The sequence below is a fragment of the Aspergillus terreus genome, genomic scaffold, assembly GCF_000149615.1.
Source record: "Aspergillus terreus NIH2624 scaffold_4 genomic scaffold, whole genome shotgun sequence".
Lineage (NCBI taxonomy): Eukaryota > Fungi > Ascomycota > Eurotiomycetes > Eurotiales > Aspergillaceae > Aspergillus > Aspergillus terreus.
The window spans coordinates 1,920,222-1,941,108 of record NT_165927.1 but is presented as its reverse complement, the minus strand read 5'-3'; the positions used below and the strand labels follow the sequence as shown (position 1 = coordinate 1,941,108).

At 56.1% G+C, this 20,887-nt stretch overlaps 6 protein-coding genes across 6 annotated transcripts; 4 read left to right on the top strand and 2 right to left on the bottom strand.

The window, feature by feature from the left end:
- Nucleotides 1-812: 812 nt before the first annotated feature.
- On the top strand, nucleotides 813-3,154 carry ATEG_03482 (uncharacterized protein; the record flags this gene model as incomplete). Its single annotated transcript, XM_001212660.1, has 6 exons — nucleotides 813-1,103; nucleotides 1,151-1,231; nucleotides 1,334-2,233; nucleotides 2,302-2,379; nucleotides 2,523-2,660; nucleotides 2,729-3,154. 6 exons carry the CDS (start codon nucleotides 813-815, stop codon nucleotides 3,152-3,154), a joined length of 1,914 nt encoding a protein of 637 aa, XP_001212660.1.
- A 468-nt stretch (nucleotides 3,155-3,622) lies between these two features.
- Nucleotides 3,623-5,713, bottom strand: ATEG_03481 (uncharacterized protein; the record flags this gene model as incomplete). Its single annotated transcript, XM_001212659.1, has 2 exons — nucleotides 3,623-5,011; nucleotides 5,126-5,713. The coding sequence occupies 2 exons, from the start codon at nucleotides 5,711-5,713 to the stop codon at nucleotides 3,623-3,625; spliced, it is 1,977 nt and encodes a 658-aa protein (XP_001212659.1).
- A 1,972-nt stretch (nucleotides 5,714-7,685) lies between these two features.
- Nucleotides 7,686-9,482, bottom strand: ATEG_03480 (uncharacterized protein; the record flags this gene model as incomplete). Its single annotated transcript, XM_001212658.1, has 3 exons — nucleotides 7,686-8,647; nucleotides 8,697-9,283; nucleotides 9,427-9,482. 3 exons carry the CDS (start codon nucleotides 9,480-9,482, stop codon nucleotides 7,686-7,688), a joined length of 1,605 nt encoding a protein of 534 aa, XP_001212658.1.
- Nucleotides 9,483-10,409: 927 nt separating this feature from the next.
- Nucleotides 10,410-12,328, top strand: ATEG_03479 (putative MFS transporter; the record flags this gene model as incomplete). The annotated part of the gene is made up of 7 exons (XM_001212657.1): nucleotides 10,410-10,431; nucleotides 10,478-10,616; nucleotides 10,720-10,851; nucleotides 10,908-11,061; nucleotides 11,106-11,201; nucleotides 11,249-11,953; nucleotides 12,014-12,328. The coding sequence occupies 7 exons, from the start codon at nucleotides 10,410-10,412 to the stop codon at nucleotides 12,326-12,328; spliced, it is 1,563 nt and encodes a 520-aa protein (XP_001212657.1).
- Nucleotides 12,329-13,828: 1,500 nt separating this feature from the next.
- On the top strand, nucleotides 13,829-16,335 carry ATEG_03478 (uncharacterized protein; the record flags this gene model as incomplete). Its single annotated transcript, XM_001212656.1, has 6 exons — nucleotides 13,829-14,150; nucleotides 14,203-14,624; nucleotides 14,683-14,852; nucleotides 14,904-15,195; nucleotides 15,285-15,304; nucleotides 15,549-16,335. 6 exons carry the CDS (start codon nucleotides 13,829-13,831, stop codon nucleotides 16,333-16,335), a joined length of 2,013 nt encoding a protein of 670 aa, XP_001212656.1.
- A 1,285-nt stretch (nucleotides 16,336-17,620) lies between these two features.
- On the top strand, nucleotides 17,621-18,702 carry ATEG_03477 (uncharacterized protein; the record flags this gene model as incomplete). Its single annotated transcript, XM_001212655.1, has 2 exons — nucleotides 17,621-17,848; nucleotides 17,905-18,702. The coding sequence occupies 2 exons, from the start codon at nucleotides 17,621-17,623 to the stop codon at nucleotides 18,700-18,702; spliced, it is 1,026 nt and encodes a 341-aa protein (XP_001212655.1).
- Between the last annotated feature and the right edge of the window lie 2,185 nt (nucleotides 18,703-20,887).

Sequence of the window (20,887 nt, the reverse complement as noted above, 5' to 3'; positions counted from 1 at the left end):
ACCAGCATGCTCTCCCCCAAGTCACCCACCTTCCCCCATACCTCTCGCAGGCCATTTATTCCGTGCAGCCATAGTCCGAGCGGCCCACCTGCCGGCCATGGGTAACGGTCATCCAGCACCCAGTCGACGACGGTAACGGAGCCTGGCCTGATCCTCGCCCTGTCCGGTCCCTAAATCCTCCGTCATGGACGCGCAGAATAGACTTTGCTCCCCAAGCTGATTAATTACCTCCGGTGTCCTAACCGGTTAATATCCGCGGATCTCGCCATCCATCCGATGAGCGAGGCACGAGACTCTTCCCCGAGTCCATCTTTTTATTAAGCGTGGCGTCCCTGGCTAAGCTTCTTCTCCTTCTCGGTCTTGTCTGCCTTCCTGTCAGATTTCCGTCATCTCGCCACGTTGAAGCGTTTAGACTTGACTTTCTGATCTAACCAGGCGTGCATCTCCACTATCCCCCGCCTTCCTGATTCATGAGCCGCTGGCCTGGTCAGGATAGAGCTGAACCGGTCAGGCCGTGACCTTTGTCGACGCCGGATATTTCCGTCGAGAAGTTGTTTTCCACCAGAGACGACCTGCTGAGATACCGCCAGTTGCCTGTTTGGTGGCTCTGTGGCTGCCTGTAAAAGCACACTGGCTCACATTCCTTGTTATTGAAAAAGCCCCTCTCGCGTTAGAATTCAGCCGTGGCGGGCTAAGGATCCTGTTTGAGGCTCCAGTGAGGACTGCAGGACCTATATCTCGCGCACATCGCCGAAGCATTGACCCTGTGCAACGCATCTTATTCTGCATTCGTTCTTCATACGACAGTCGGAATGCTTCCTCCGGTACCGGCTCTCGCAGACTACGGCATTTCGCCGGATCATGGCTTCCTTCCCACCGAGATTCCCCTCGATGTCCTCCCGGACCCATACTACGCCAAATGGGAATGGATTGTGTCGAACTTTCAGTCGCTGTTGATCACACGGCGGATCCGCGAGGTGGTCGATCGGATGCCGTTGCTGTCCACATCATATCTCCACAGTGAGGGAGAGTGGCGGCGCGCCTATGTTGTTCTGGGCTTCATCCTACATGGATACGTATGGGGCGGCAACAAACCCGCCGAGGTACGTCCGTCGGATATAAGCTGACATTCGTATACTGATTGTAGCAGAGGATCCCCCCTCAACTCACTATTCCCCTCTTCGCCGTGTGTGACAAGCTGGAGCTTCCGCCGGTAGCAACCTATGCCGGGGTATGTCTCTGGAACTACCGGCCGATCTTCCCCGACGAACCAACCAGCGACATCCACAACCTCGCCTGCAACAACACGTTCACGGGCTCGTTTGACGAGCAGTGGTTCTACCTCATCTCGGTGGCTATTGAAGCCCGCGGGGGCCCCTCCATCCCGCTCATGCTGCAAGCCATCTCGGCAGCCCGCGTTGGAAACAGCCTGGTCGTGACGGAATGCCTGCAGCGATTCGCCGAGATCCTCGACGAAGTCGGCGTACTTCTGGAGCGGATGTACGAGTATTGCGATCCCTACGTGTTCTACCACCGCATCCGGCCGTACCTCGCGGGGAGCAAGAACATGGCGGATGCCGGCCTTCCGCACGGACTTCTCTACGACACTGGCCATGGGGAGCCGGAGTACCGGCAATACGGCGGTGGGAGTAATGCGCAGAGCTCCCTCATTCAGTTCTTCGACATTGTCCTCGGTGTTGAGCACCGACCAACGGGAGAAACCCGGCCCAACGAGGAGAACAAAGACAAAGAGGGGATGGTAGGGGCGCCCCGGCATGGATTCATCCAGGAAATGCGAGACTACATGCCCGGCCCGCACCGTCGCTTCCTCGAACACGTCAACGCGGTAGCCAACATCCGCGAGTACGTCGAGGACCGTCGCTCGGACAAGGCGTTGTGCATTGCCTACGACGCATGTCTGTCCATGCTGCGCGCCATGCGCGACAAGCACATCCAGATCGTGTCGCGGTACATCATCATCCCCTCGCGCGACGCGAAAACCCGTCCACCCCGCGCCACCAGCCCACGCCGCCAGTCCAACGCCATGAACCTGGCCAACACGCGCGCCGCGGACGGCAAGCCGGACAAGAAACTCCGCGGCACCGGCGGCACGGCCCTCATCCCCTTCCTCAAACAAGCGCGCGACGAGACAGGCGAGCCAGCCATTGACGCGTGGGCCAAGCGGATCCTCAGCAATGGCCCGGCGGAGGCGAGTTTCGCAGCGCTGAGCAAGGTGGGCGAGGGGCACGACGGGAACCTGGAGGTGGTTGGCCTGTCGGGCACATGGGCGGCTGACGACAGCGAGGGAGGGATCTGTCACTGGTGATGACGTATAGCCTGCATTATCTTATTAGCGAATTTATCATGTTCTGTTTGTCCGTATGTCGTCATGGTTATATCTGGGATGGTTCCTGATGACGTCATTGTATATACTCTAGTATATAGCCACCTACCTTTGTACAGACAACAACATACTTCAGACATCATACTCTTACACTTTACTACACTGAAAACTACTGAAGACTACATCCACAATGTCTGACACTTCCAACACCAACACCACCAACCCCTCCAACTCCACCATCAAGTCCTACGTGGACCAAGCCACGGGCATGGCCCAGCGCGCCATGGGCAGCATAACCGGCGACTCGTCCAAAATGGTGCGTCTCCCCCACAAACAACCTAAACTACGCTCACCCCGTACGAAGTACTAACATATAACAACCAGGCCACCGGCGAAACAACCCAATCCAAAGCAGACGCCGAGCACGAAGCCAGCCACACAGCCTCCAAACTGGGCCCCGTAACCGCAGACCCGCACACAGGCGCGACAGCGACAGACAACTCGCAGCGCACCAACGGCACGTGGGACCAGACCGTCGGCTCGGCGAAGGAGAGCCTGGGCAATCTGACGGGCAACGAGGGGCTGCGGCGCGCGGGCGAGGAGCAGAACGCGCGCGGTAAGGGCGCCGAGGCCGAGGGCCAGTTGAGGGATTTTGGGGAGGGCGTGAGAGACCGTGTGCAGGGGGGTGTCGGTAAGGTTGCTGCGGCGGCGGCGGGGGATCGGGGGGAGGAGGAGAAGTGGACAAGGGTGCATGATGAAGGGAAGGTGAGGGAGAGAGGGGCGGAGGTTGATATGCAGAAGAAGGCTTAGTGTGTAGATGTTTTATGGGTTATGATTGTATTACTACTTAGGTACTTTGTTTGATGGGATGAAAGGCCAATGTACTAGTCACTAATGTGATCTGCATTTCAGTCAACTCTTATCCTTGGCTAGATGAACGTGCAATAAGTGATGCATCTCCGTGGCAGGATTATACTGTCCTTAGTCCCTCAGCTGTACGAGAATGAAGTAAATGACCCTTGTCAAACGGAGCCGGCATTTCTCCTCTACTAGCCACAGGCGCCTGCAACGACGACATCGACACTCTTCTCCGCGCCGTCAAGCACAGGCACGCGCAGATAGTCAACACGCTGCTGGTTTGAGTGCCGATCCAAATACTACTAGCCCGACAGGTCCAGCCTTTCTTACCGCGATTGCGCACCCGCACGTTTCTTGGTAGGTTTTAAGACTGCCATAACAGGTGTGAAATGACCTTATCAGGCCCAGTCCCTATTCTGTCTACAAGCCTAATCCCGCACGAGCATAGAGTGCCTGGACAAGATGCCCAGGCTGCGGAACAAAGGAATGTAGACAACGTGGACATCTCGCTTCACGGGCGTTGCCGGTGAAGTCCGAGATCACGGAGATCCTTTGGCAGAGTGGGCACGTCGCCTCCAGTTCGAAGAGACTGGGATATTCGGTTGCGTAAGCGCGGAGTTTCTCATCGACTTTTGCTTCGTAGGCCGCTCGCTCGCTCGCAGTCAGGTCCCTTTCGTACCAGAAGACATCATAAAAGCGCACAGGAGCCAGACCGTCCGGCCCGTCTGTTTCGAGTACGGCGGGACTTTGCACCCGAAAGCTCCCATTTGAACCCCATTTGCTGCCCCAGGAGTTGAGGAACGATAACGAATGGGGATCACAGGCGTACAAGACGACGGCATGTCCACCGCCCTGGGGACCCCGACGGTACGGCCGCATGTCGGTCTCGGTGAGCACTGATCTATGGGTCTGAGGTCGACGGAAATGTTGCCTGAACTTCGTCCAAGCTGCGTCTGAGAGGCGAAAGGTGGTCAGCACAGGGCGCCGATGTAACACTGCCTTCCGGGCCTCTATCTCGTCCACGGCCCGGTACCGAAGGCGATGCCACTGGACTGCCTGGCTTAGCACCTCTTCGGTCCGACGGCCATGCGCGCCTGGGGGGAATTCGCGGAGGATCCTATTTCGGATCTCTTCAATACTCGGACAGGGATCCCTACGCTCTATGCGCAACAGCGCCATGTGCATCACGGCAGCGATAGCATGCGCATAACAAGTTGCAGAGTTGCCCTGGTTTGATGGGTCATTGCAAGCAGTTATGTGCCTGTCGTTGATATACTCGTCAAGACTTAGTCGGCCTATGACGTCTAGCAGCGCATCCGTAGACCCGAGATGCGCCGATACCAACAGCGAGCAGAATTCCTCGACTGCGGTCTCAGTACAGAGAGAGACTTGCAAGGCGACTTCCCCAGAGTACGGGACCTGCCAGCCCACCGACACCAACACCGGAATGGGGTGCTCGCTGGCAGATACCTTGGAGGCCATGTGGAAAAGCGTCCGCTGACCCTTATTCCAGGAGGAGGCCGGTTGGTCGTATAAGCGTCGCTGAGCAACATGGCGATCGTTCGTCAGGTACACTCCTGCCAAAGTGACCCTCTCCGCACGCAGCTCAGAGGCGATGTGGCTAGGATCACCGTCAGTTCCGTACCCATCCGTCATCAGGACGAGAACCCGCTGGCCAAACTCGGCATTTTCGCGAAACACGGCCAATGACTGGTTCAATGCGTCGCGCATTGGAGTGTCTCCGTACATGAATTCCTCAATGGTTGCGGATAAGCATGTACGAGCGCCTGTAGCATGCAGTTGCAGCTCCTGTAGCAAACGTACCACATCACTCACTGGTCGAGGTACGAAGTCGACAAACTCTTGAAACCATTCTCTGCAAATACGGCGCGCGAGCTGAAGACCCTCTGAGGAGTCTACTACCCAGTCCCCACATTTATCGACACCACTGTTTGCCGTCTCTGCCAAAGTAGCACCACCGACTGGTGTTAATGGTTTAAATATGGTCTTAATGCCAGATTTTAATTCATCCTTCTTCCTCTGTGAGAGTAGGGTTTGTTCCGCACTCGGTATTGCGTCAATGAATTCACAAATCCGCTCCGGGTGTCGACGAAGGCACGCGTGGACAATACGCGCTACGGTATCTGTAAGCTTGCTCTGGATGTACTCCGTTATATGGGCCAGATGGTTCTCGTTCGCGACCTCGATAAGCAGCTCATGACCGCTTCGATCGTCTTGACCGATCTCTCCGAGGAGGGCCTTAACAATGCCGCAGAGGTCGACAGTTGGTGGATACCCGGCCTGGCGATCAAGACCGAACGCGCCAACGAACATTTTAGCCTTGGAGTCGCTTTGTTGCTCCTTGCGGGCAATCTGGAGGGCTGCGCCCAGCACCGCATGGAAACGATCCACCGCGCGATCATCAGCTCGGCCTGTCTCAAAGACCTTCCGCATCGACCCCGATACATCGAGTAGGCAGCCGACCAGGGTGGATGATTCCTTGTGAGCCATAGAGATACAGCTGATGATTTGGGCTTTTCGGACGTATACTGACTAAGAGATGTTATGGATTTGAAGATCTCATATGCCCCGCTTTGGATGAATGGAGATTCTAGTGCTTACTGGGCATGAGATTACTGTGGAAGATTAGGCAGTCATATGATAACCATTATGCGCTTGAAGTGCGGGGCTGACCATCCAAAACTGGGCTCATTCGGAACAATCGCAAATATACAGAGGTTGGTTTTTTGAAATCGTGTGTCAACCAGATTGGCCACTATGCTACCACGAGGTGCCTTGGCAGCTAATGGTATAGAAGATGCGATATACGGCTGTGGGCTTGGTTTGAACGCATACTAGCTATCGATTATCCGATGCGGAAGTTGTCATTGCACGTCAGAAAGCATATCTTCAAGGGGTGCCTGCTGTGCGTGCCATTCCTCTGTACATACCACCTACCACTCTTTAGCCCTAGATCGCGTTATCACGGATATCACGGCGGAATTAGTGCTGGCTATACAAGGTAAAGGAGTACAATCCTTGGAAGTAACATGCTCCTCACACCTTGCCTTATCCCTCGGTAGCAGGAGAAAACATTAGGCCGACTTGTCAATGCAGACCCGATAGTGTATCTCGTCGTACCTGGAGGGCCACCTCCGAAGACTACTCTAGGCTCACCTCAGTTGAGATACGACGGGGGAGTTCATGAAATACGGGAAACTCAATCCAGCAGACACAATTCAATCACTGAATCTCGAAAGCATGCTGCAAATGAATGACTAGCAGAAAGCTTGAGTCCTCGTATTTCCTCAAACAAGGTCTTGGTTTGGGCTACAAATCTACTTCAAAAGATAAGACCTTCCAACATCAGCCTGTTTTCGTCCAGTCAACCTCGTCCATGGGTCATCCAGTCGTTCATGCATCACTAATATACCCACCTAGTAATTCGCGTTCTACCTCTGTCTGTTATTACCTACCCCAGGGCTTGATTGTCACGCTAAATAGTTAGGTAGATTCCCAGGAACGGGCAGAATTGTTCGGGATTTGTATAATTTACTACTCGCCCCGGTAGAACTATTCCATCAGTAGCCAAACATCTGTCATTTCAAAAAAAGTATACGTAGATCATCATGGCTTTATGAAAAACACATATCATGAGGAAAAGTGGTGGAAGAAACCACCCACTCAGTAATACCTCCGCGAGGCAAGGCGGTAAGGCAAAGAGTTCTGAGACGGCTAAAAATTTCCTAGACCTCACCCCTACTCTACACCAGCCCATCAAAATGTCAACACCACCACTCCCATCACCAACCCCCAATGAAAGCACTCCCAATTCATCCACTCCAGACACATCCAAAAAACGCCGCAGACCCGAACTCTCCGAATACGACCGCGGCGTAATCTGCGGCATGCGCCTAGCAGGCGCCAGCCTAAACGAGATATCGCGCAAGCTCAACACCTCCCGGTCAACGGTGCAGTACACGATCAAGAAGCAGGAGGCGCGCGAGGCCGGCAAGTCGCAGAAACGCAGCGGGCGGCCGCACATCATCTCCCCGGAAGCGGAAGACCACATCGTGCGGCTCCTCGAGGCTGACCATGCCGTCACGTACAAGGCGATTCGCGAGGCGGTCAACTTGACGGCGTCGGACGAGACGATTCGGCGGGTGTTTAAGAAGAGGGGGCTGGCGCATTTGCGGGAGCAGATGAATCCGGAGGGACAGGGGCGGAGGGTGTCTTCTAGTATGTATACGTATGTGAAGTTTGGTTGTTGATGCTGATTGAGTAGCGTCTTTGAATAGGGTGCGGCCGGAGGGTACGGCGGAGACTATGTTGGGTACTCCTAATGGACAGTAGTTACGAGTATGCTGGGAAGTTCTTTAATGAGCTGGACTGGCTTAATGCTGTTGGAGACTGGTGATAGTTTGTAGAATAATCCAGACTATATCCGACAACTTCTTATCAAAAGCATGTCGTCAGTCACATCTTACGCACCCTCATCAAAATCATCAAAAGGAAAATTATCCCTAACTCTTTCTTTCTCGTCCGCCTCTGCACCGTCAACCATCTGCTCCTTGATCGTCCGAGCAAGCTCTCGAGTCTCCGCGTACGCTTCATTCGGAACCCAGCCATACACATCTACATCCAGCATCTCTCTCAAATCATGCATGACCACATCCATTTCCTGCTGCTCACGATACAGCTGCATAATAGACGCCGCCGACTCTTTCGAGTACTGTATCGGAGGGACATCACATTTACGACACCCAGAACGCAGCACCTCCTGCCAATGAGCGATGGCACCGATAAGCTCGGCTTCCAGCGTGATAGAGTCGCCTTCCCACGGGGTCCCCGCGTGCACATACAGACGCTGGTGGCGGATCACGCCATCGTTAAAGATGGCATCATAGTGCTCCGGGTTGTGGCGGAGAGTCAGCGCAGCGTATAGGAAGTGGTTGTGACGCTTGAGATGCCGTGCTTGCACGGATGCTTGTTCGGCTGGACTCATGCCCTCGAAGTCCGCCGGAAGGTCACGGGCAGGCTTTGCCATCCGGTCCGACTCGGGGTCGCCGTAGTTCTGAAAGTACTTGGGCATGCTGGCGGCAAGACAGAGGGGCATGATCGTAGTGTGTTGCCAGTCTACGAGGCCATAGACGTCGAGCGAGTCTGAGAGCAGGATATTATTCGGCTGGAGGTCCAGATGTCGTAAGACAGGGCGGTTCAGGTTGCTTCCCTGCGGATAGCCCAGGCAATTCGCTAGCTGCAGGTACTTTTCGAGCGCATGGAGATGTACTTGGGGGTGCATTTTCTTGAAGCCGTGCAGTTCGCGATACGACCGTTCGTAGTGGAGGCGCTGCTTCGCGAATGTTTTCGTCCACTGCAGTTCCCGTTCCCCGACAGCGGGGAATATCGCGCTGGACTCAGACCATGGAAAGTCAGACACGGTCACTGAAATGCGGCGCATACATACAAGGTCCTCTGTCGCAGTCCAACAGACTTCTCTCTCCGCTCCACCAGCTGTGATGGGCCACCGGGCCGATGCAGAATTCGCCGTCTTGGGTGCGAAGCGGAACGGCCTGCGCTCGCTCGTGCTCATTCAAAATCCCCGGGAAATAGATACTGCCGCTGGCAGGAATCTGCAAGTCGAAGAGCTTGCGCTCCAGCCGGACGATCTGCTCGATGACCTTGTAGCGCTGCTTGAAGTCAAGAATGTACCACACGTCACCAAATGGCGTCCTGTGCAGCCTCTCCATGATGATATACTCCGCGCCGACGGCATTGTCGGTCGTCGAGGACCATGCATGCACCCTTGGAACGGGGAATCCATTCAACCGCAGGTACTCCAGAGTAGCCACTTCGCTGGCTGTGGTATAGTGTTTCGGGACCGTCGAGGGGTAGGGTAGGCGGGCGAGCACGCGTCGTCCATCGCTGCAGGTCGCTTCAAACAGTCGATTGAATCCTCCTTCGGCGACTTTTGCGAACAAGCTAACGCTGGACGCACCAAGGGCAGATGCAATGGTGTGCTGTAGAGCCGGGACATTGAATTTGAGATATCGTTCTCTCAGCCGGAGGTCCTCGTTGTATCTACCGGGTTAGCTGCGTACGAAACGCAGGGCGATGAACCCACATCCACCTGCTCGACGTGTAGCGAAACCAGTCATCCTGCGCGTGCGTAGATTTCGCAGTCCCCAGTCGTCTCACCTGCACTATTGGCGTGTGCAGCGCACATTTCGAAACACGCCCCATACGCATGGACGCTGTTAATTGACGTCGTTCCGTGCATCTCGGAAGACTGCCGGCCGGGCAGCGAAGATGCAGGCCCACCCCCTTTCCGGGATTCACCGCCACCCCTGGCTGTATGTCTGTGACACCCTAGTCAGATTCACATAGATTCACTCGACAAAGCACGAATATGATGATCGCGACCAACTTCCTCCCCCTCCAGCCGTTCGGCAAACGCCCAACTGCAGGATCCCGAGGATTCACCAAAACGCCACATCCAAACTATCCAGATCCCTGGCGTCGACCCAGACCGTTGGCGCGGCCCAGCCAGGGACTATGAATGACCTAGGTTCAAGCACTAACACTATCTGTAGGTAGTCCACGTGGAGCTGCTATCGGCCGAAAGAGGGCTGACGATGAGATAGTGGTACAGTCGCAATTCCGCTCCAATGAACCACCGCCAGACACCCCCCACAGCGGACAGATACCGATGCAACAGCCGTTCTCGAGCAGTGGCAAACTGTTATCTATCCAGTCTTAGCTAGGCTTATGCGAGACGGCAGCTTGGCCTTCCGTGGATGAAGGAGGTGGAGAAGTCGGGGAAGTCTGGGGAAGTGGAGATATCTGTTCCGGACAATGCTGAGTGATGATGATGAATAGATCACTGTTGGCGGGACCAGCATACACATAACCAGTTATAGTTTCCAGCACTATCAGATCCCCGCATCATCGTCCGAAGCTATCGGCAAATGGGCTGGAGGATTGCCGGTCGACTGCCCCGGAGCCATTCCGCGTTGACGGGGGAGGGAAAGGGGTTTGGCCGATCATCTCTTATAAGAGAGAAGGATGGTCGGAGGAGTGATGGGCGTTGCATAGTTACTCAAATCGACCCGTCAGATTGAACCATTGCTGGACATAGCCCAGCATGGAGATGAACTATGATGAAGCTGTATGTATACGCATATCCCGTTCCTCAACTATGCTAACGATGAGTGATAGACTCTCCACCAGTATGTTGGATATCAACCACACCGTCGTCTCCCGCTAACTATGCAGGCTCGAGCGCGAGCTGGACACGGAGATATACCCCGGCACAGAAATCATGGCAGACGTTGGATCGCACCATTTCGTCAAGTCGTCGCATTCGGATACAGCGCTCGTCCCTCAGCCCTCGCAAGACCCGCACGATCCTCTCGTAAGACTCTCGCCCGATGTACAGAGCCGAACTAAGTCGCGCAGAACTGGAATCGATACTGGAAGCTGGCCGTCATCTCGCTGACCACGCTGGTGACATTCAGTCAAGGCTTCGGCCCGCTGGCTCTGGCGCCCATGTTTCCGCAAATGATGGAGTCATTCGACGCCGAACTGGCCGATGTGGTCAAGTTCACCGGCGTGTGTATTCTCGTTCTTGGATTCAGCAACTTCTTCTGGTGAGTTGCGCCTTCTTGTTGCGCCCTCTTTCGAATGAATGGCGCTGACAGGATAGGATCCCGATCGAGACGGCGTACGGTAGACGACCGGTACTGATCTTCTCGACCCTCATCTGCCTCGTGAGCAACATCTGGCGCGCCCTGGCCACATCGTACGGGAGCTACATGGGCGCATGCGTGCTGAACGGCTTCGGCGCCGGTCCTGCAGAGGTACTAAGCTCTCCCAACCATCCGAACAACGCTCACAATGCCAGACGTCGCAACCGGAGATCATCGCCGACGTGTTTTTCCTTCACGAACGCGGCCTCTACAACACCCTCTACTTCACCTTCTACTTTGGCTCTCTCATGGTAAGCCCACACCCACCACACTCAAACAAACCTAACATCCACGGCAGGTCGGCCCCATCATCTCCGGCCCAATGGCCGAACACGTCGGCTGGCGCAGCTTCTTCTGGCTCAACGTGGGCCTCCTCGGGCTGGCTCTCATCCTCACGATCTGCTTCTTCCCCGAGACCAAATGGCACCGTGTGCACCCGTCCGAAGTCACCCAGCCGCACGAGCAGCAAACCCCCGAGACCAGCTCAACCGAAAAAGGCGGCGACACCGCACATCACGAGGAGATGCCCGCCGAGAGCGGCGCAGAGCTGGACCCCTACCTGGGCCGGGGCGCGCCGTCCAAGCGGCAGTTCAAGATCCTGCAGCTGGAGGGCAACAACTTCAAGACGGTGCTGACCAGCTTCTGGATCCCGTGGAAGCTGCTGACGTTTCCGATCGTCGAGCTGGCGGCGTTCAACGTGTCGTGGTCGGCCAGCGTGTTCCTGACGCTGAACCTGACGCAGAGCCAGGCCTTTGCGGCGCCGCCGTATAACCTGTCCAGCCAGACCATTGGCTTGTTCAACCTCGCCATCTTGATTGGAGCCATGATCGGCCTGCTGACCAACGGCCCGCTGTCGGACTGGATCTCGATGAAGGCCACCAGGAAGAACAAGGGCATCCGCGAGCCGGAGATGCGGCTGCCCGCGCTGATTCCGTACGTGCTCATCGTGATTATCGGAAATTTTGTGGTCGCGTTTGGCTACGAGTACAAATGGGACTGGAGGGTAAGCCAAGTCGCACGCCTAAGATACATATTGTGTTGGTCTAACTTGCGACTCGCGCAGGCAATTGTCATTATCGGATACACCGCCGCCGGCATCCAGGTCGCGGCCATCCCGGCCATCATCAGCACGTACGCCGTCGACAGCTACAAGCCGGTGGCCGGGTCGGTGTTTGTCTCGATCACGGTCAACAAGAATCTGTGGGGGTACGGGTTCAGCGAGTTCATCACGCCGTGGATCGAAAAGAGCGGGTTTGTGCGGCCGATCATGCTGAACATGAGTCTGGCCGTGCTGTGGAGTCTATGCGCCGTGCCGTTCTACCTGTACGGCAAGAAGTTCCGCAAGTGGACGGCCAAGTCGTCTGTTCATAGTTTGTGATGGCTCTCATGTCCCTGTTGGACCATAGTCATATCAATGTCATCTGCTAAGCAATGGTATCTACGTAACTCCAACCAAACCCATAGAACACATGCATAATCATATATCATCATCCTCCGGATCATACAGATCCAAATCCAGCGCCGCCGTCGGCTTCACCGGTGCCGGCGGCTTCCTCGCAGTCGCACTGGCCGCAGACCCAGCCTGCGCCGCTGCCTTGGCCGCCTCGCCTGCATGCCGCGCCTCCTCGCCCATCTCCGCCGCCGGCGCAACCCCATCCGCAGCGCCGAACCCCTCCGCCTCGCGGATGAGCCGGTCCACCTCCTGGTCGGGGTCAAAGCCCGGCCGGCCCTCAGCCGCCGCCAGCTGGATCTGGCCCATCAGCCCGAGCCGGATGCGGTCTTCCATCGGATAGGGCAGCATGTAGACCTGGCGCGTCAGCTTGGCCGACTCGTCGAGCCAGGAGGTAGCGTCTTTGGTGACGGTGGCGACGGGTTCGACGGGGCCGGGCGTGTCGATTCCGAGGCCGTTTGTCGCAGCGTCGCTGTCGGGGAGGTTCTTGGGTGGAGCGCCGGCGGCGGCGTCCGCCGCGGCCTGGTGGTTGTATTTGCTGATGCGGCGGGCAAAGTCGAGGAGGAGCTTGTAGTCGACTTCTTTTGTGCGTCGTAGGGTGGGTTTGGTGTCGACGTCGGCCATGGCGACGTCGCCGTCGTCGGACGAGTCCGCATCGGAGTCGCTGGCCGTCTCGTCGTCGTCGTCGTCGCAGGCGGCGCGGATGTCCTTCTCGTAGCTGACGACCTCGCGGACGATGCTCTTGACTTGTTCTTCGAGGGTGGCGGCTTGCGCGCGCAGGCGCAGGATGCGGGCGTAGTTTTGTTGGTGCTGGCGCAGGGTGGTGAGGGCGGAGGTTAGAGAGTCGTCGGCTTCGAGGAGGTTCAGGGCGGCGGCGGGGGCGCCAGAGCCGGTGGGAGAGGTGGTGAGGCTGGTGAGGAGGGCATTGAAGGTGGATTCGAGGTGGGAGAGGGCGGATTGGAATTGGGCGTTCATTTTGTTGGTCGTGAGGGAGTTGGAACTTCGGACGGGTTCTGGATGTCGTACATGTTTAGGGTCACGTGACACAATCACCCTCCTAGGTCGTTGCCAGTCTATTCATTTAATTCTGTGTTCAGATATCGGATACAAATCTCTATACAATGGTCACTCACAGTCTGTTGTTTGCTAAGCAATGAACAGTAGTAGGGAAAACCAAGTATATACCTAAGTACGTCGCCAGTAACAACCTCCCTCTCAGAATGTATATATTCCACCAGTCACCAACGCCTATTACTCCCAATCCAGCTACTATACTCTGGCTTCTACATCTGATGCTCTTGCCAGTAAGGCGACTCTTATCGGGACCGGCTACGCTACAGCTACCGAGGGTGGGGTCCCGGCAACCAAATCTCCAGCTGTCATCTCCAGATCATCCTCCACACCTCCTGGCATATCAACTGATCCAACATGGCAGCTACACTCCCCAACGCACCCGTCATCTCCCTAGGAGACAACATCCTCGTACAACCGCCGCTCTCCCGGTGCGGACACGGCCCCGGCCTGATCCTTATCCGGCCCCGCATCTTCGCAGCCTGCCAGGCGCAGAATACCAGTCTCGACCCGGAGCCGCTGCAGAAATGGGCCGAGGAGAGCTATGCCGTTGCGCAGGTGACCCTGGATGCTGCGACGAGTGCGGATGAGACTCGCGTGCTGGAGATGGTCAAGATTGCGCTGGAGGGGTTAGTCGCGCGAGAAGAGTGCGGTAAGAAGGATGCATTCGGCCTGTTAGGTATGTATATGTAGCCTTAGATGTCTAAAGGTGGTCCTACTGATATGTCCAGTCTACGGCTCAAAAGCCGACTACGCCGCGGAGTTTGCATCCATCCTAGCCACCATCGCAGCAATGACTACTGTCGCAGCGGTGGTGTGCTTGGACGCGTGGCCGGTCCCGACAACCACCCCGGTGGTGCTACACCTCCCAGGAAAAGAAAAAGTCCAGCCAGAACCGCACGCAGCAGTATACACCTACCCCGAGACAGCCTCATCCGCCTTCGCCGTCCCCGGCCACGCGGACTTTAGGATCGCCTCCGCCGGGGTCGCCCACACGCGGTCTCTCACCTTCCTCAAGAAACACATGGACGGCCCGTTCTTCGACCTCGAGAAGATCTGGGACGAACACACGTACTACGAGTTCGGCGACCGGTCGGTGGAAAAGACCATGGCGACGATGGTGCAGGAGCCGTACGTGAACCATGTTCCTACCGTAAGTTCCCATCCAGGTGTACGGAGCGTACAGAGTAAGGCCGCAAGCTAAGGGTTAGTTGACCGGCGGCGTGGGCCGCGCACGCCTGAGCAAATTCTACCTGGAGCATTTCATCTTCAACAACCCGGCCGACACGTCGCTGGAGCTGATCAGCCGGACGGTCGGGACGGACCGCGTCGTGGACGAGTTTATCTTCTGCTTGACGCATAACCAAGAGGTGGACTGGCTGTAAGCCGCCCTGCCCGAGTCTCCTGGGGATATCTTAAGCTGACGTGACAGAATCCCCGGCATCCCGCCCACGGGCAAACCGCTGCGCATCCCGTTCACGGCCGTCGTGAACATCCGCGGCGACCGTCTGTACCACGAGCACATTGCCTGGGACCAGGCGACGGTGCTGGTGCAGCTGGGGCTGCTGCCGGAGTACCTCCCGTACCCGTATGCGCTGCCGGGCGGGCAGCTGCCTGGGCCGGGGAAGCGGTTCGAGTATCGGGTGCCGGCGGCGGGCGCGGAGACGGCGCTGAAGCTGCAGGATGAGCATTTGGTGCCGTCGAATGGGATGTTTGAGTATCGGGTGAGGGAGGTGGATGAGTGACGTTCCAGGTATCATACATGCTCGCACGACAGGCGACAGGGCCGTCAGTCGAGACACGTTGAATGCAGCAGTACGGATCCCATAGACCGTACGAATCATACCTAGTAGAGACTGTACGATCCATTGGTCCGGCGGAACCGATCCTGGTCTCAGATGCGGGGAAGCATATACATAAACGTCAGACGCTGTCACTGTCAGACTGTCAAACTGTAGATCCCCACTGAACATCACTGCAAAGCACCATGGCACGTCGCACGGCAATCATCACTGGCTCCGCACGGGGAATGTAAGGCCCAGCTGCAAGGTATCAAGCTACCAGCTAACCCGCCCAGCGGCAAAGCCATCGCCCTCCGCCTCGCCCAAGACGGCTACAGCGTCTGCATCAACGACATCCCCTCAGCGACCGACGAGATCTCGGCCGTCGTAGCCGAGATCAACGCCCAGACACAGGCGGAGGATAGCCAGCGCCCACGCGCCATCGGGATCGCCGCGGACGTGACCTCGTCGGCGGCAGTGGAAGCCATGGTCCGCGACACCGTCGCACAGCTGGGCCCGCTCACACTGATGGTGGCCAACGCGGGGATCGCACATATCAATCCGCTGCTGGAGACGACGGAAGACGAAGTCGACCGCGTACTGGCCGTCAACTTCAAAGGCGTGCTGCACTGCTACACGCACGCGGCGCGGCAGATGATCGCGCAGGGCGAACCGGCGTCCGCGGCCGGGGTGGACGTGTACAAGATCCTCGGGGCGGCGTCGATCGTCGCGCACAAGCCTCTCCCCTTGTTGGGCGTGTACTCGGCCAGCAAATGGGCGGTGCGCGGGCTGACGCAGGCGCTGGCGATGGAGATGGCGCGACACAAGATCACGGTGAATGCGTATGCGCCGGGCATCGTGGGGACGGCGATGTGGGAGGAGATTGATGAGCGGTTGGGGGGGCTTGAGGGGCGGGCGAAAGGGGAGAGTGTGAAGGTGTATTCGGAGCGGCATGTTGCGCTGGGGCGGACGAGCGTGCCGGATGATGTGGCCGGGTTGGTTGGGGGTTTCCTTGCCAGTCGGGATTCGGACTATGTGACGGGGCAGACGATGGTGGTAGACGGGGGGATTGTGTTTACTTGAATACTGCTGCCTGTCCAGGGTATGAATGATGATTGCACTGAACTAGTAGTAACTTGTACTACGGAGGAGACCGAAGAACAGCCATGGCATCCGCGGGTCCCGAACCACCTATGTAATGTTGTACAGAGATGCTTGGTTCGGCCGAACGGCATGCATGCAAAGCTTAGCTTAGGCAGAAGGATTGAGTGGATCGGAATGAGACATGGGATTCCGAGTATGTCGTTACCTAGATACAGTGTCGGAGGGTAGAAGAGTCCGTGTTTCAGTGTGGTGGACGGTGGACAGAGGCCTTGCTGGGACTGGCCAGGTGCCAGATCCACCACGCGATAACCTCAAGCCAAGCTTTACAGCGCGGTGCCATTGGTGAGGTTAATCCCGCACTGGATAAAAGGGTCGGCTGTGATAGCCCGGAGGAGGATGGAGGAGCCTGCAGGAGCACTGCCCCCGTTAGTCGAGGTTAGGGTTTGGGGGCGCTGAGACAGTTGGCGCCGAGGACCACGGAAAAAGGGTCCTGCAGGGTTACATGCAGACCAGTAAACGAGGCGTGAGCAGATTAGCAGAGGGAAAATTTAGCCGAGTGATAATTTGCGAGACGGGATGGGATGGGATGGGATGGGATGAGATGAGAGATGGATGGGAGATGGGCAGTTAGATGTAGGCAACTGTCTCTAATAACTATACTGACGCAAGAACTCCTCCCCCTTCCGTCACCTCCAGCGTCTAATACGGAGGATTTAACTAGTCTAGGACAGTCGACGCCCCTGATCAAAGCTTGTCGTGGACCCTGGAGGGGCCCAACAGCCAACGACGACTGTCTCTGCGGCCGATCGGTGATGGCGACATTTTGGCACAGGCAGCATCATTCTTCCTCTACCGAGTACCTGTCCATCGATTGAGTACTGTCGATGGCACAATACTCAGATCGATACATCTTAATAGTTCTTCAATAGTCTGTAGATGTGGTATAGGATAGTTAGCATAGAATTAATTTCAATAGACTAGCTATCAGCCTAACCGCAGACATCCTCGGTAGTCTACTGGTACATGCTGAACGCGTCAGTCGTGCCATGCTCCATACTTCCCCAGATGAGACACCCATTACGATCCGAATTATTATTAGATTACACCAGATTACATTAGATCATACTTTCCTAACTACCTACCGTCTAGCCCTATATTCCTATATTACCCGCCTGCTGCCCATCTCGCCCTCCTCCTTACCTCTACTATACTATACCCTCTACTTCCTACACTCGTTCATCCCTCTTCTACACCCCCAACCACCATGCTACTGCGCTTCCTGTCTGCGACAGGCGCCCTCTGCCTAAGCAGCTGTGCTGCCCTCTCGCTCCCTCCCTCTCCCTCCTCCCCAACCCCGGACATCGACCTCGACGTCGTCCCCCAACCCCCAACCAGCCACATCCTCTCCCACTTCCGCCAGATCAAAGTCCCCTGCGCCGAATGCTCGTTTACCGATTCCTGCGACGGCAGTAGCGGCAGCAATAGCTACCTAGTACATCCCCTCCCCCCTCCCCCTCCTAGGAACACACCCATACTAATAATGTACAGACCCTCTCCTTCACAACCGAAAACACCACCCTGCTCGCAAACGATGACCCCATCTTCCCGTCCACCGTGCCCATGCAATTCCACGCCCTGCGCCACTGGGCCGCCGGCCAACAGGCCGTGCTCCTCGCCTACGCCCTGGACGCGCGCCCGCTGCCGCCCACCCCCGGCGCCCTCCTCGGCGACATCTTCCTGCTCAAGCTGAAGCTGTTCGATCTGCACGGCCGTCCGGCCTCCGACCACCTCGTCTCCATCAGTCTGGCCAAAGACACCGCCGGCGACCTGCTCATTTCCGACATCGAGTCGGTGCCGTTCCATGGCCGCGGGGGCGGCGGACACCGCCGGCCGCGGCCGTCGTGGCTCGCCCGGCTGGGCGAGAGTCTCGAGGCGGTTAAATCCGCCGCGCAGAGCTGCTGGGAGGATGCCCCTCCTGCTGCGGGCAACGACAGAGCCACTGGTACTGCGCATGGCGCCGTCATGGACGCCCACCGCACCATGGCGCCGAACCCGAATCCCCACCGACCGGGCGGATATCGGCCGCCGTACTGGATGGGCCGGGGCGGCAGCGGCAACGGGGCGAAGATGCTGCAGCCGGTGGTGCTGCCGGCGTTGCTGGGGGTGATTGCCGGGATTGTGGCGTGTTTGACGGGGTTTATCGTTGGGCGGACGGTGATTGCGGTGTATTACTGTTTCCGTGGGGCGGGCAGACGGCGTGGAGGTGAACGCGCTGTTGTGCCGGCTGACGGGGTGGCGGATGAGAAGGAGAGGTTGATGGAGGAGATGGATGATGAGTCGAGGTAAATGCTTTGGGAGGTATTTTCTTTGTATGATAGATAGTAATGTGCATATCATGTTTCCTCTTCTGTGCCACCTGTATGGTCTGTCAATCGAATGACCGCTAGGCTACTAGGTACCAAAGTGTGAGCACCCTAGGAGGTATAAGGTTGTATAGTCTGTATGTAGGTTGACAGTTCGAGAGTCCGTGTGAATTGCATGGATGCTATTCCGTACTCCCTATGACTCAATTCATAGATCCACTGTATCCACTACCAGTGGAGGTAGGGCTGGATTGTGTAATCTTGATGGAGCAACCTTCAATGCCCAGGACGATCGTGGGGCTTTTATATGAAAAGATGCATATCATCTTGGCAGCTTCATCATCAATATCACCACAAATCCAGGAGCTGTTCTTAGCATACCCACCTCCTCTCCATCGAACTATTCCTCCAATTCATCTGGGCTCATTCACACCAACTTGTTCTACCCGGACATGTAGATCCAGACAACCCGTGGGTTTAATAGCACGTGCATATTAGAGGATAGCCACCCAGTTAGTTACCCGGATAAAACACGCTCAATCACTCTTAACTACCACTATCTAACGGGTGACTGCCTCGAATGAACATCGTTATTAGCTCGATATTAGCCGCAACCGCCTGGACTGTAAGCATGGATATTACGCGATAGAATACCATTAAGGCGCTCTAGTAAGAGTGGACCGAAGTGAATCGGCGGGAAGATGGAATGATGGCTGGGCATCTCGGTTCGTGTAGTATTCTGCGCACAAACGCCCTCACATGTTAGAAATTGCAGCTCAAACGTCTCATCGGCAAAGGGGAATGGCTCATTGCGAATCGTGCGCGCCGCCATCCATCAGCTGAGCTATTCCATTTGTGGACGCCTGCGCCACTACTTTCCGACGCGTCCACCCACCCGGTCTTTTCACGGAGAACACTTGAGAATAACCATGTTTTGCTCTCTTTGTTGGTACGGGCAGTGAAGTATGTCAACCTTCCAGAGGAATAGACAAAGAATCAGTGTTCTGTTCCACTCCCGTGTCTGCTCACAAGACTGTTCAGTAATGAACTCAATATCACCTAGGCGGCAAGCAGTGGTGTTTATGGGCGACTTCAAGATCTGCTCAAAGCATTCAATGATATCTGCAACATGCTCCCCGGACAGATAATCTGTTGCGTAGTCGCAGATCACATCAATTGAGGATCCGGAATCCCTCACACTGACACGAATAATGCCGCTGCTCAGATGAATGTCGTCGGTCGATGTGAACGGGGCACTTTTCGTACCTGTGCTGGCGTATTGGAAGAAAGTATTGAACAAAGCGCCATCCCGGTCAAGTTCTTGCTGGATATCGAGGAACGAGAATTAGTGCTGCGAAATCTGCGTCGAATCTCTCATCGATTTCCAAATAACATCTTCGAGGATCATGTCGTCCTTTAGGGATAATCTGACAGGCGTCACCTCCGCAGCTGGTCTTCCATTCATCTGATCTTAGTCTGGGGTACAGTTTCCGAAACAAACATCCTCCGATCCAGTGTAACAGCGTAAGACCAAGCCCCAAGCAACACGTGTAAAGGAGCCAACATCAACTCCAAGGCCATTGCAGAACGAGTGAATCCTCTCTGCATTTTTAATTGTAGACTTAAATAAAGAGAAAGCCCTCGGTATTGGTTCTGGTTGCAACCGGGGAAAGAGACAAGTCTCGACATCAGCCAGGTATGTTCTCCACCAATCCAGATGGCCTTCAGCCTGTCGGTCTTTCTCTCCCATGTACACCAACTGGCCATGCGAATGGTAACGTGCGCATAAGTCCCGTCGAGGAAGGGCTTCCGCGGCTACGCGGTCCACCGGGAGAGCGCATATCTAGCCGACGGTGTAGGAGTTGTTGCCTAACATCGTATGGTTGCTATCATGGTGCTTACCGTGTGGACAATGGCTGTTAAGGGCTGGGGGACGAACCAGTAGGGATGTTAAGGTAGCGTTAGGCGCTCCCAGTCAGCCGCCGTTTTACCCCGCCTAGCTTCGTATACCGGTACTGTCTACTGGCCGTCTGGCCAGGTTCAATCTTAGATTTGAACATGTATCTATCATTTAGGGATTTGGCATCGAAGATATTCAGGCCTTGATATGAACATGCGCTCATTCTATAGGTCGCATGAGGGTCCTATGGAGGGATGGATACGGTGAA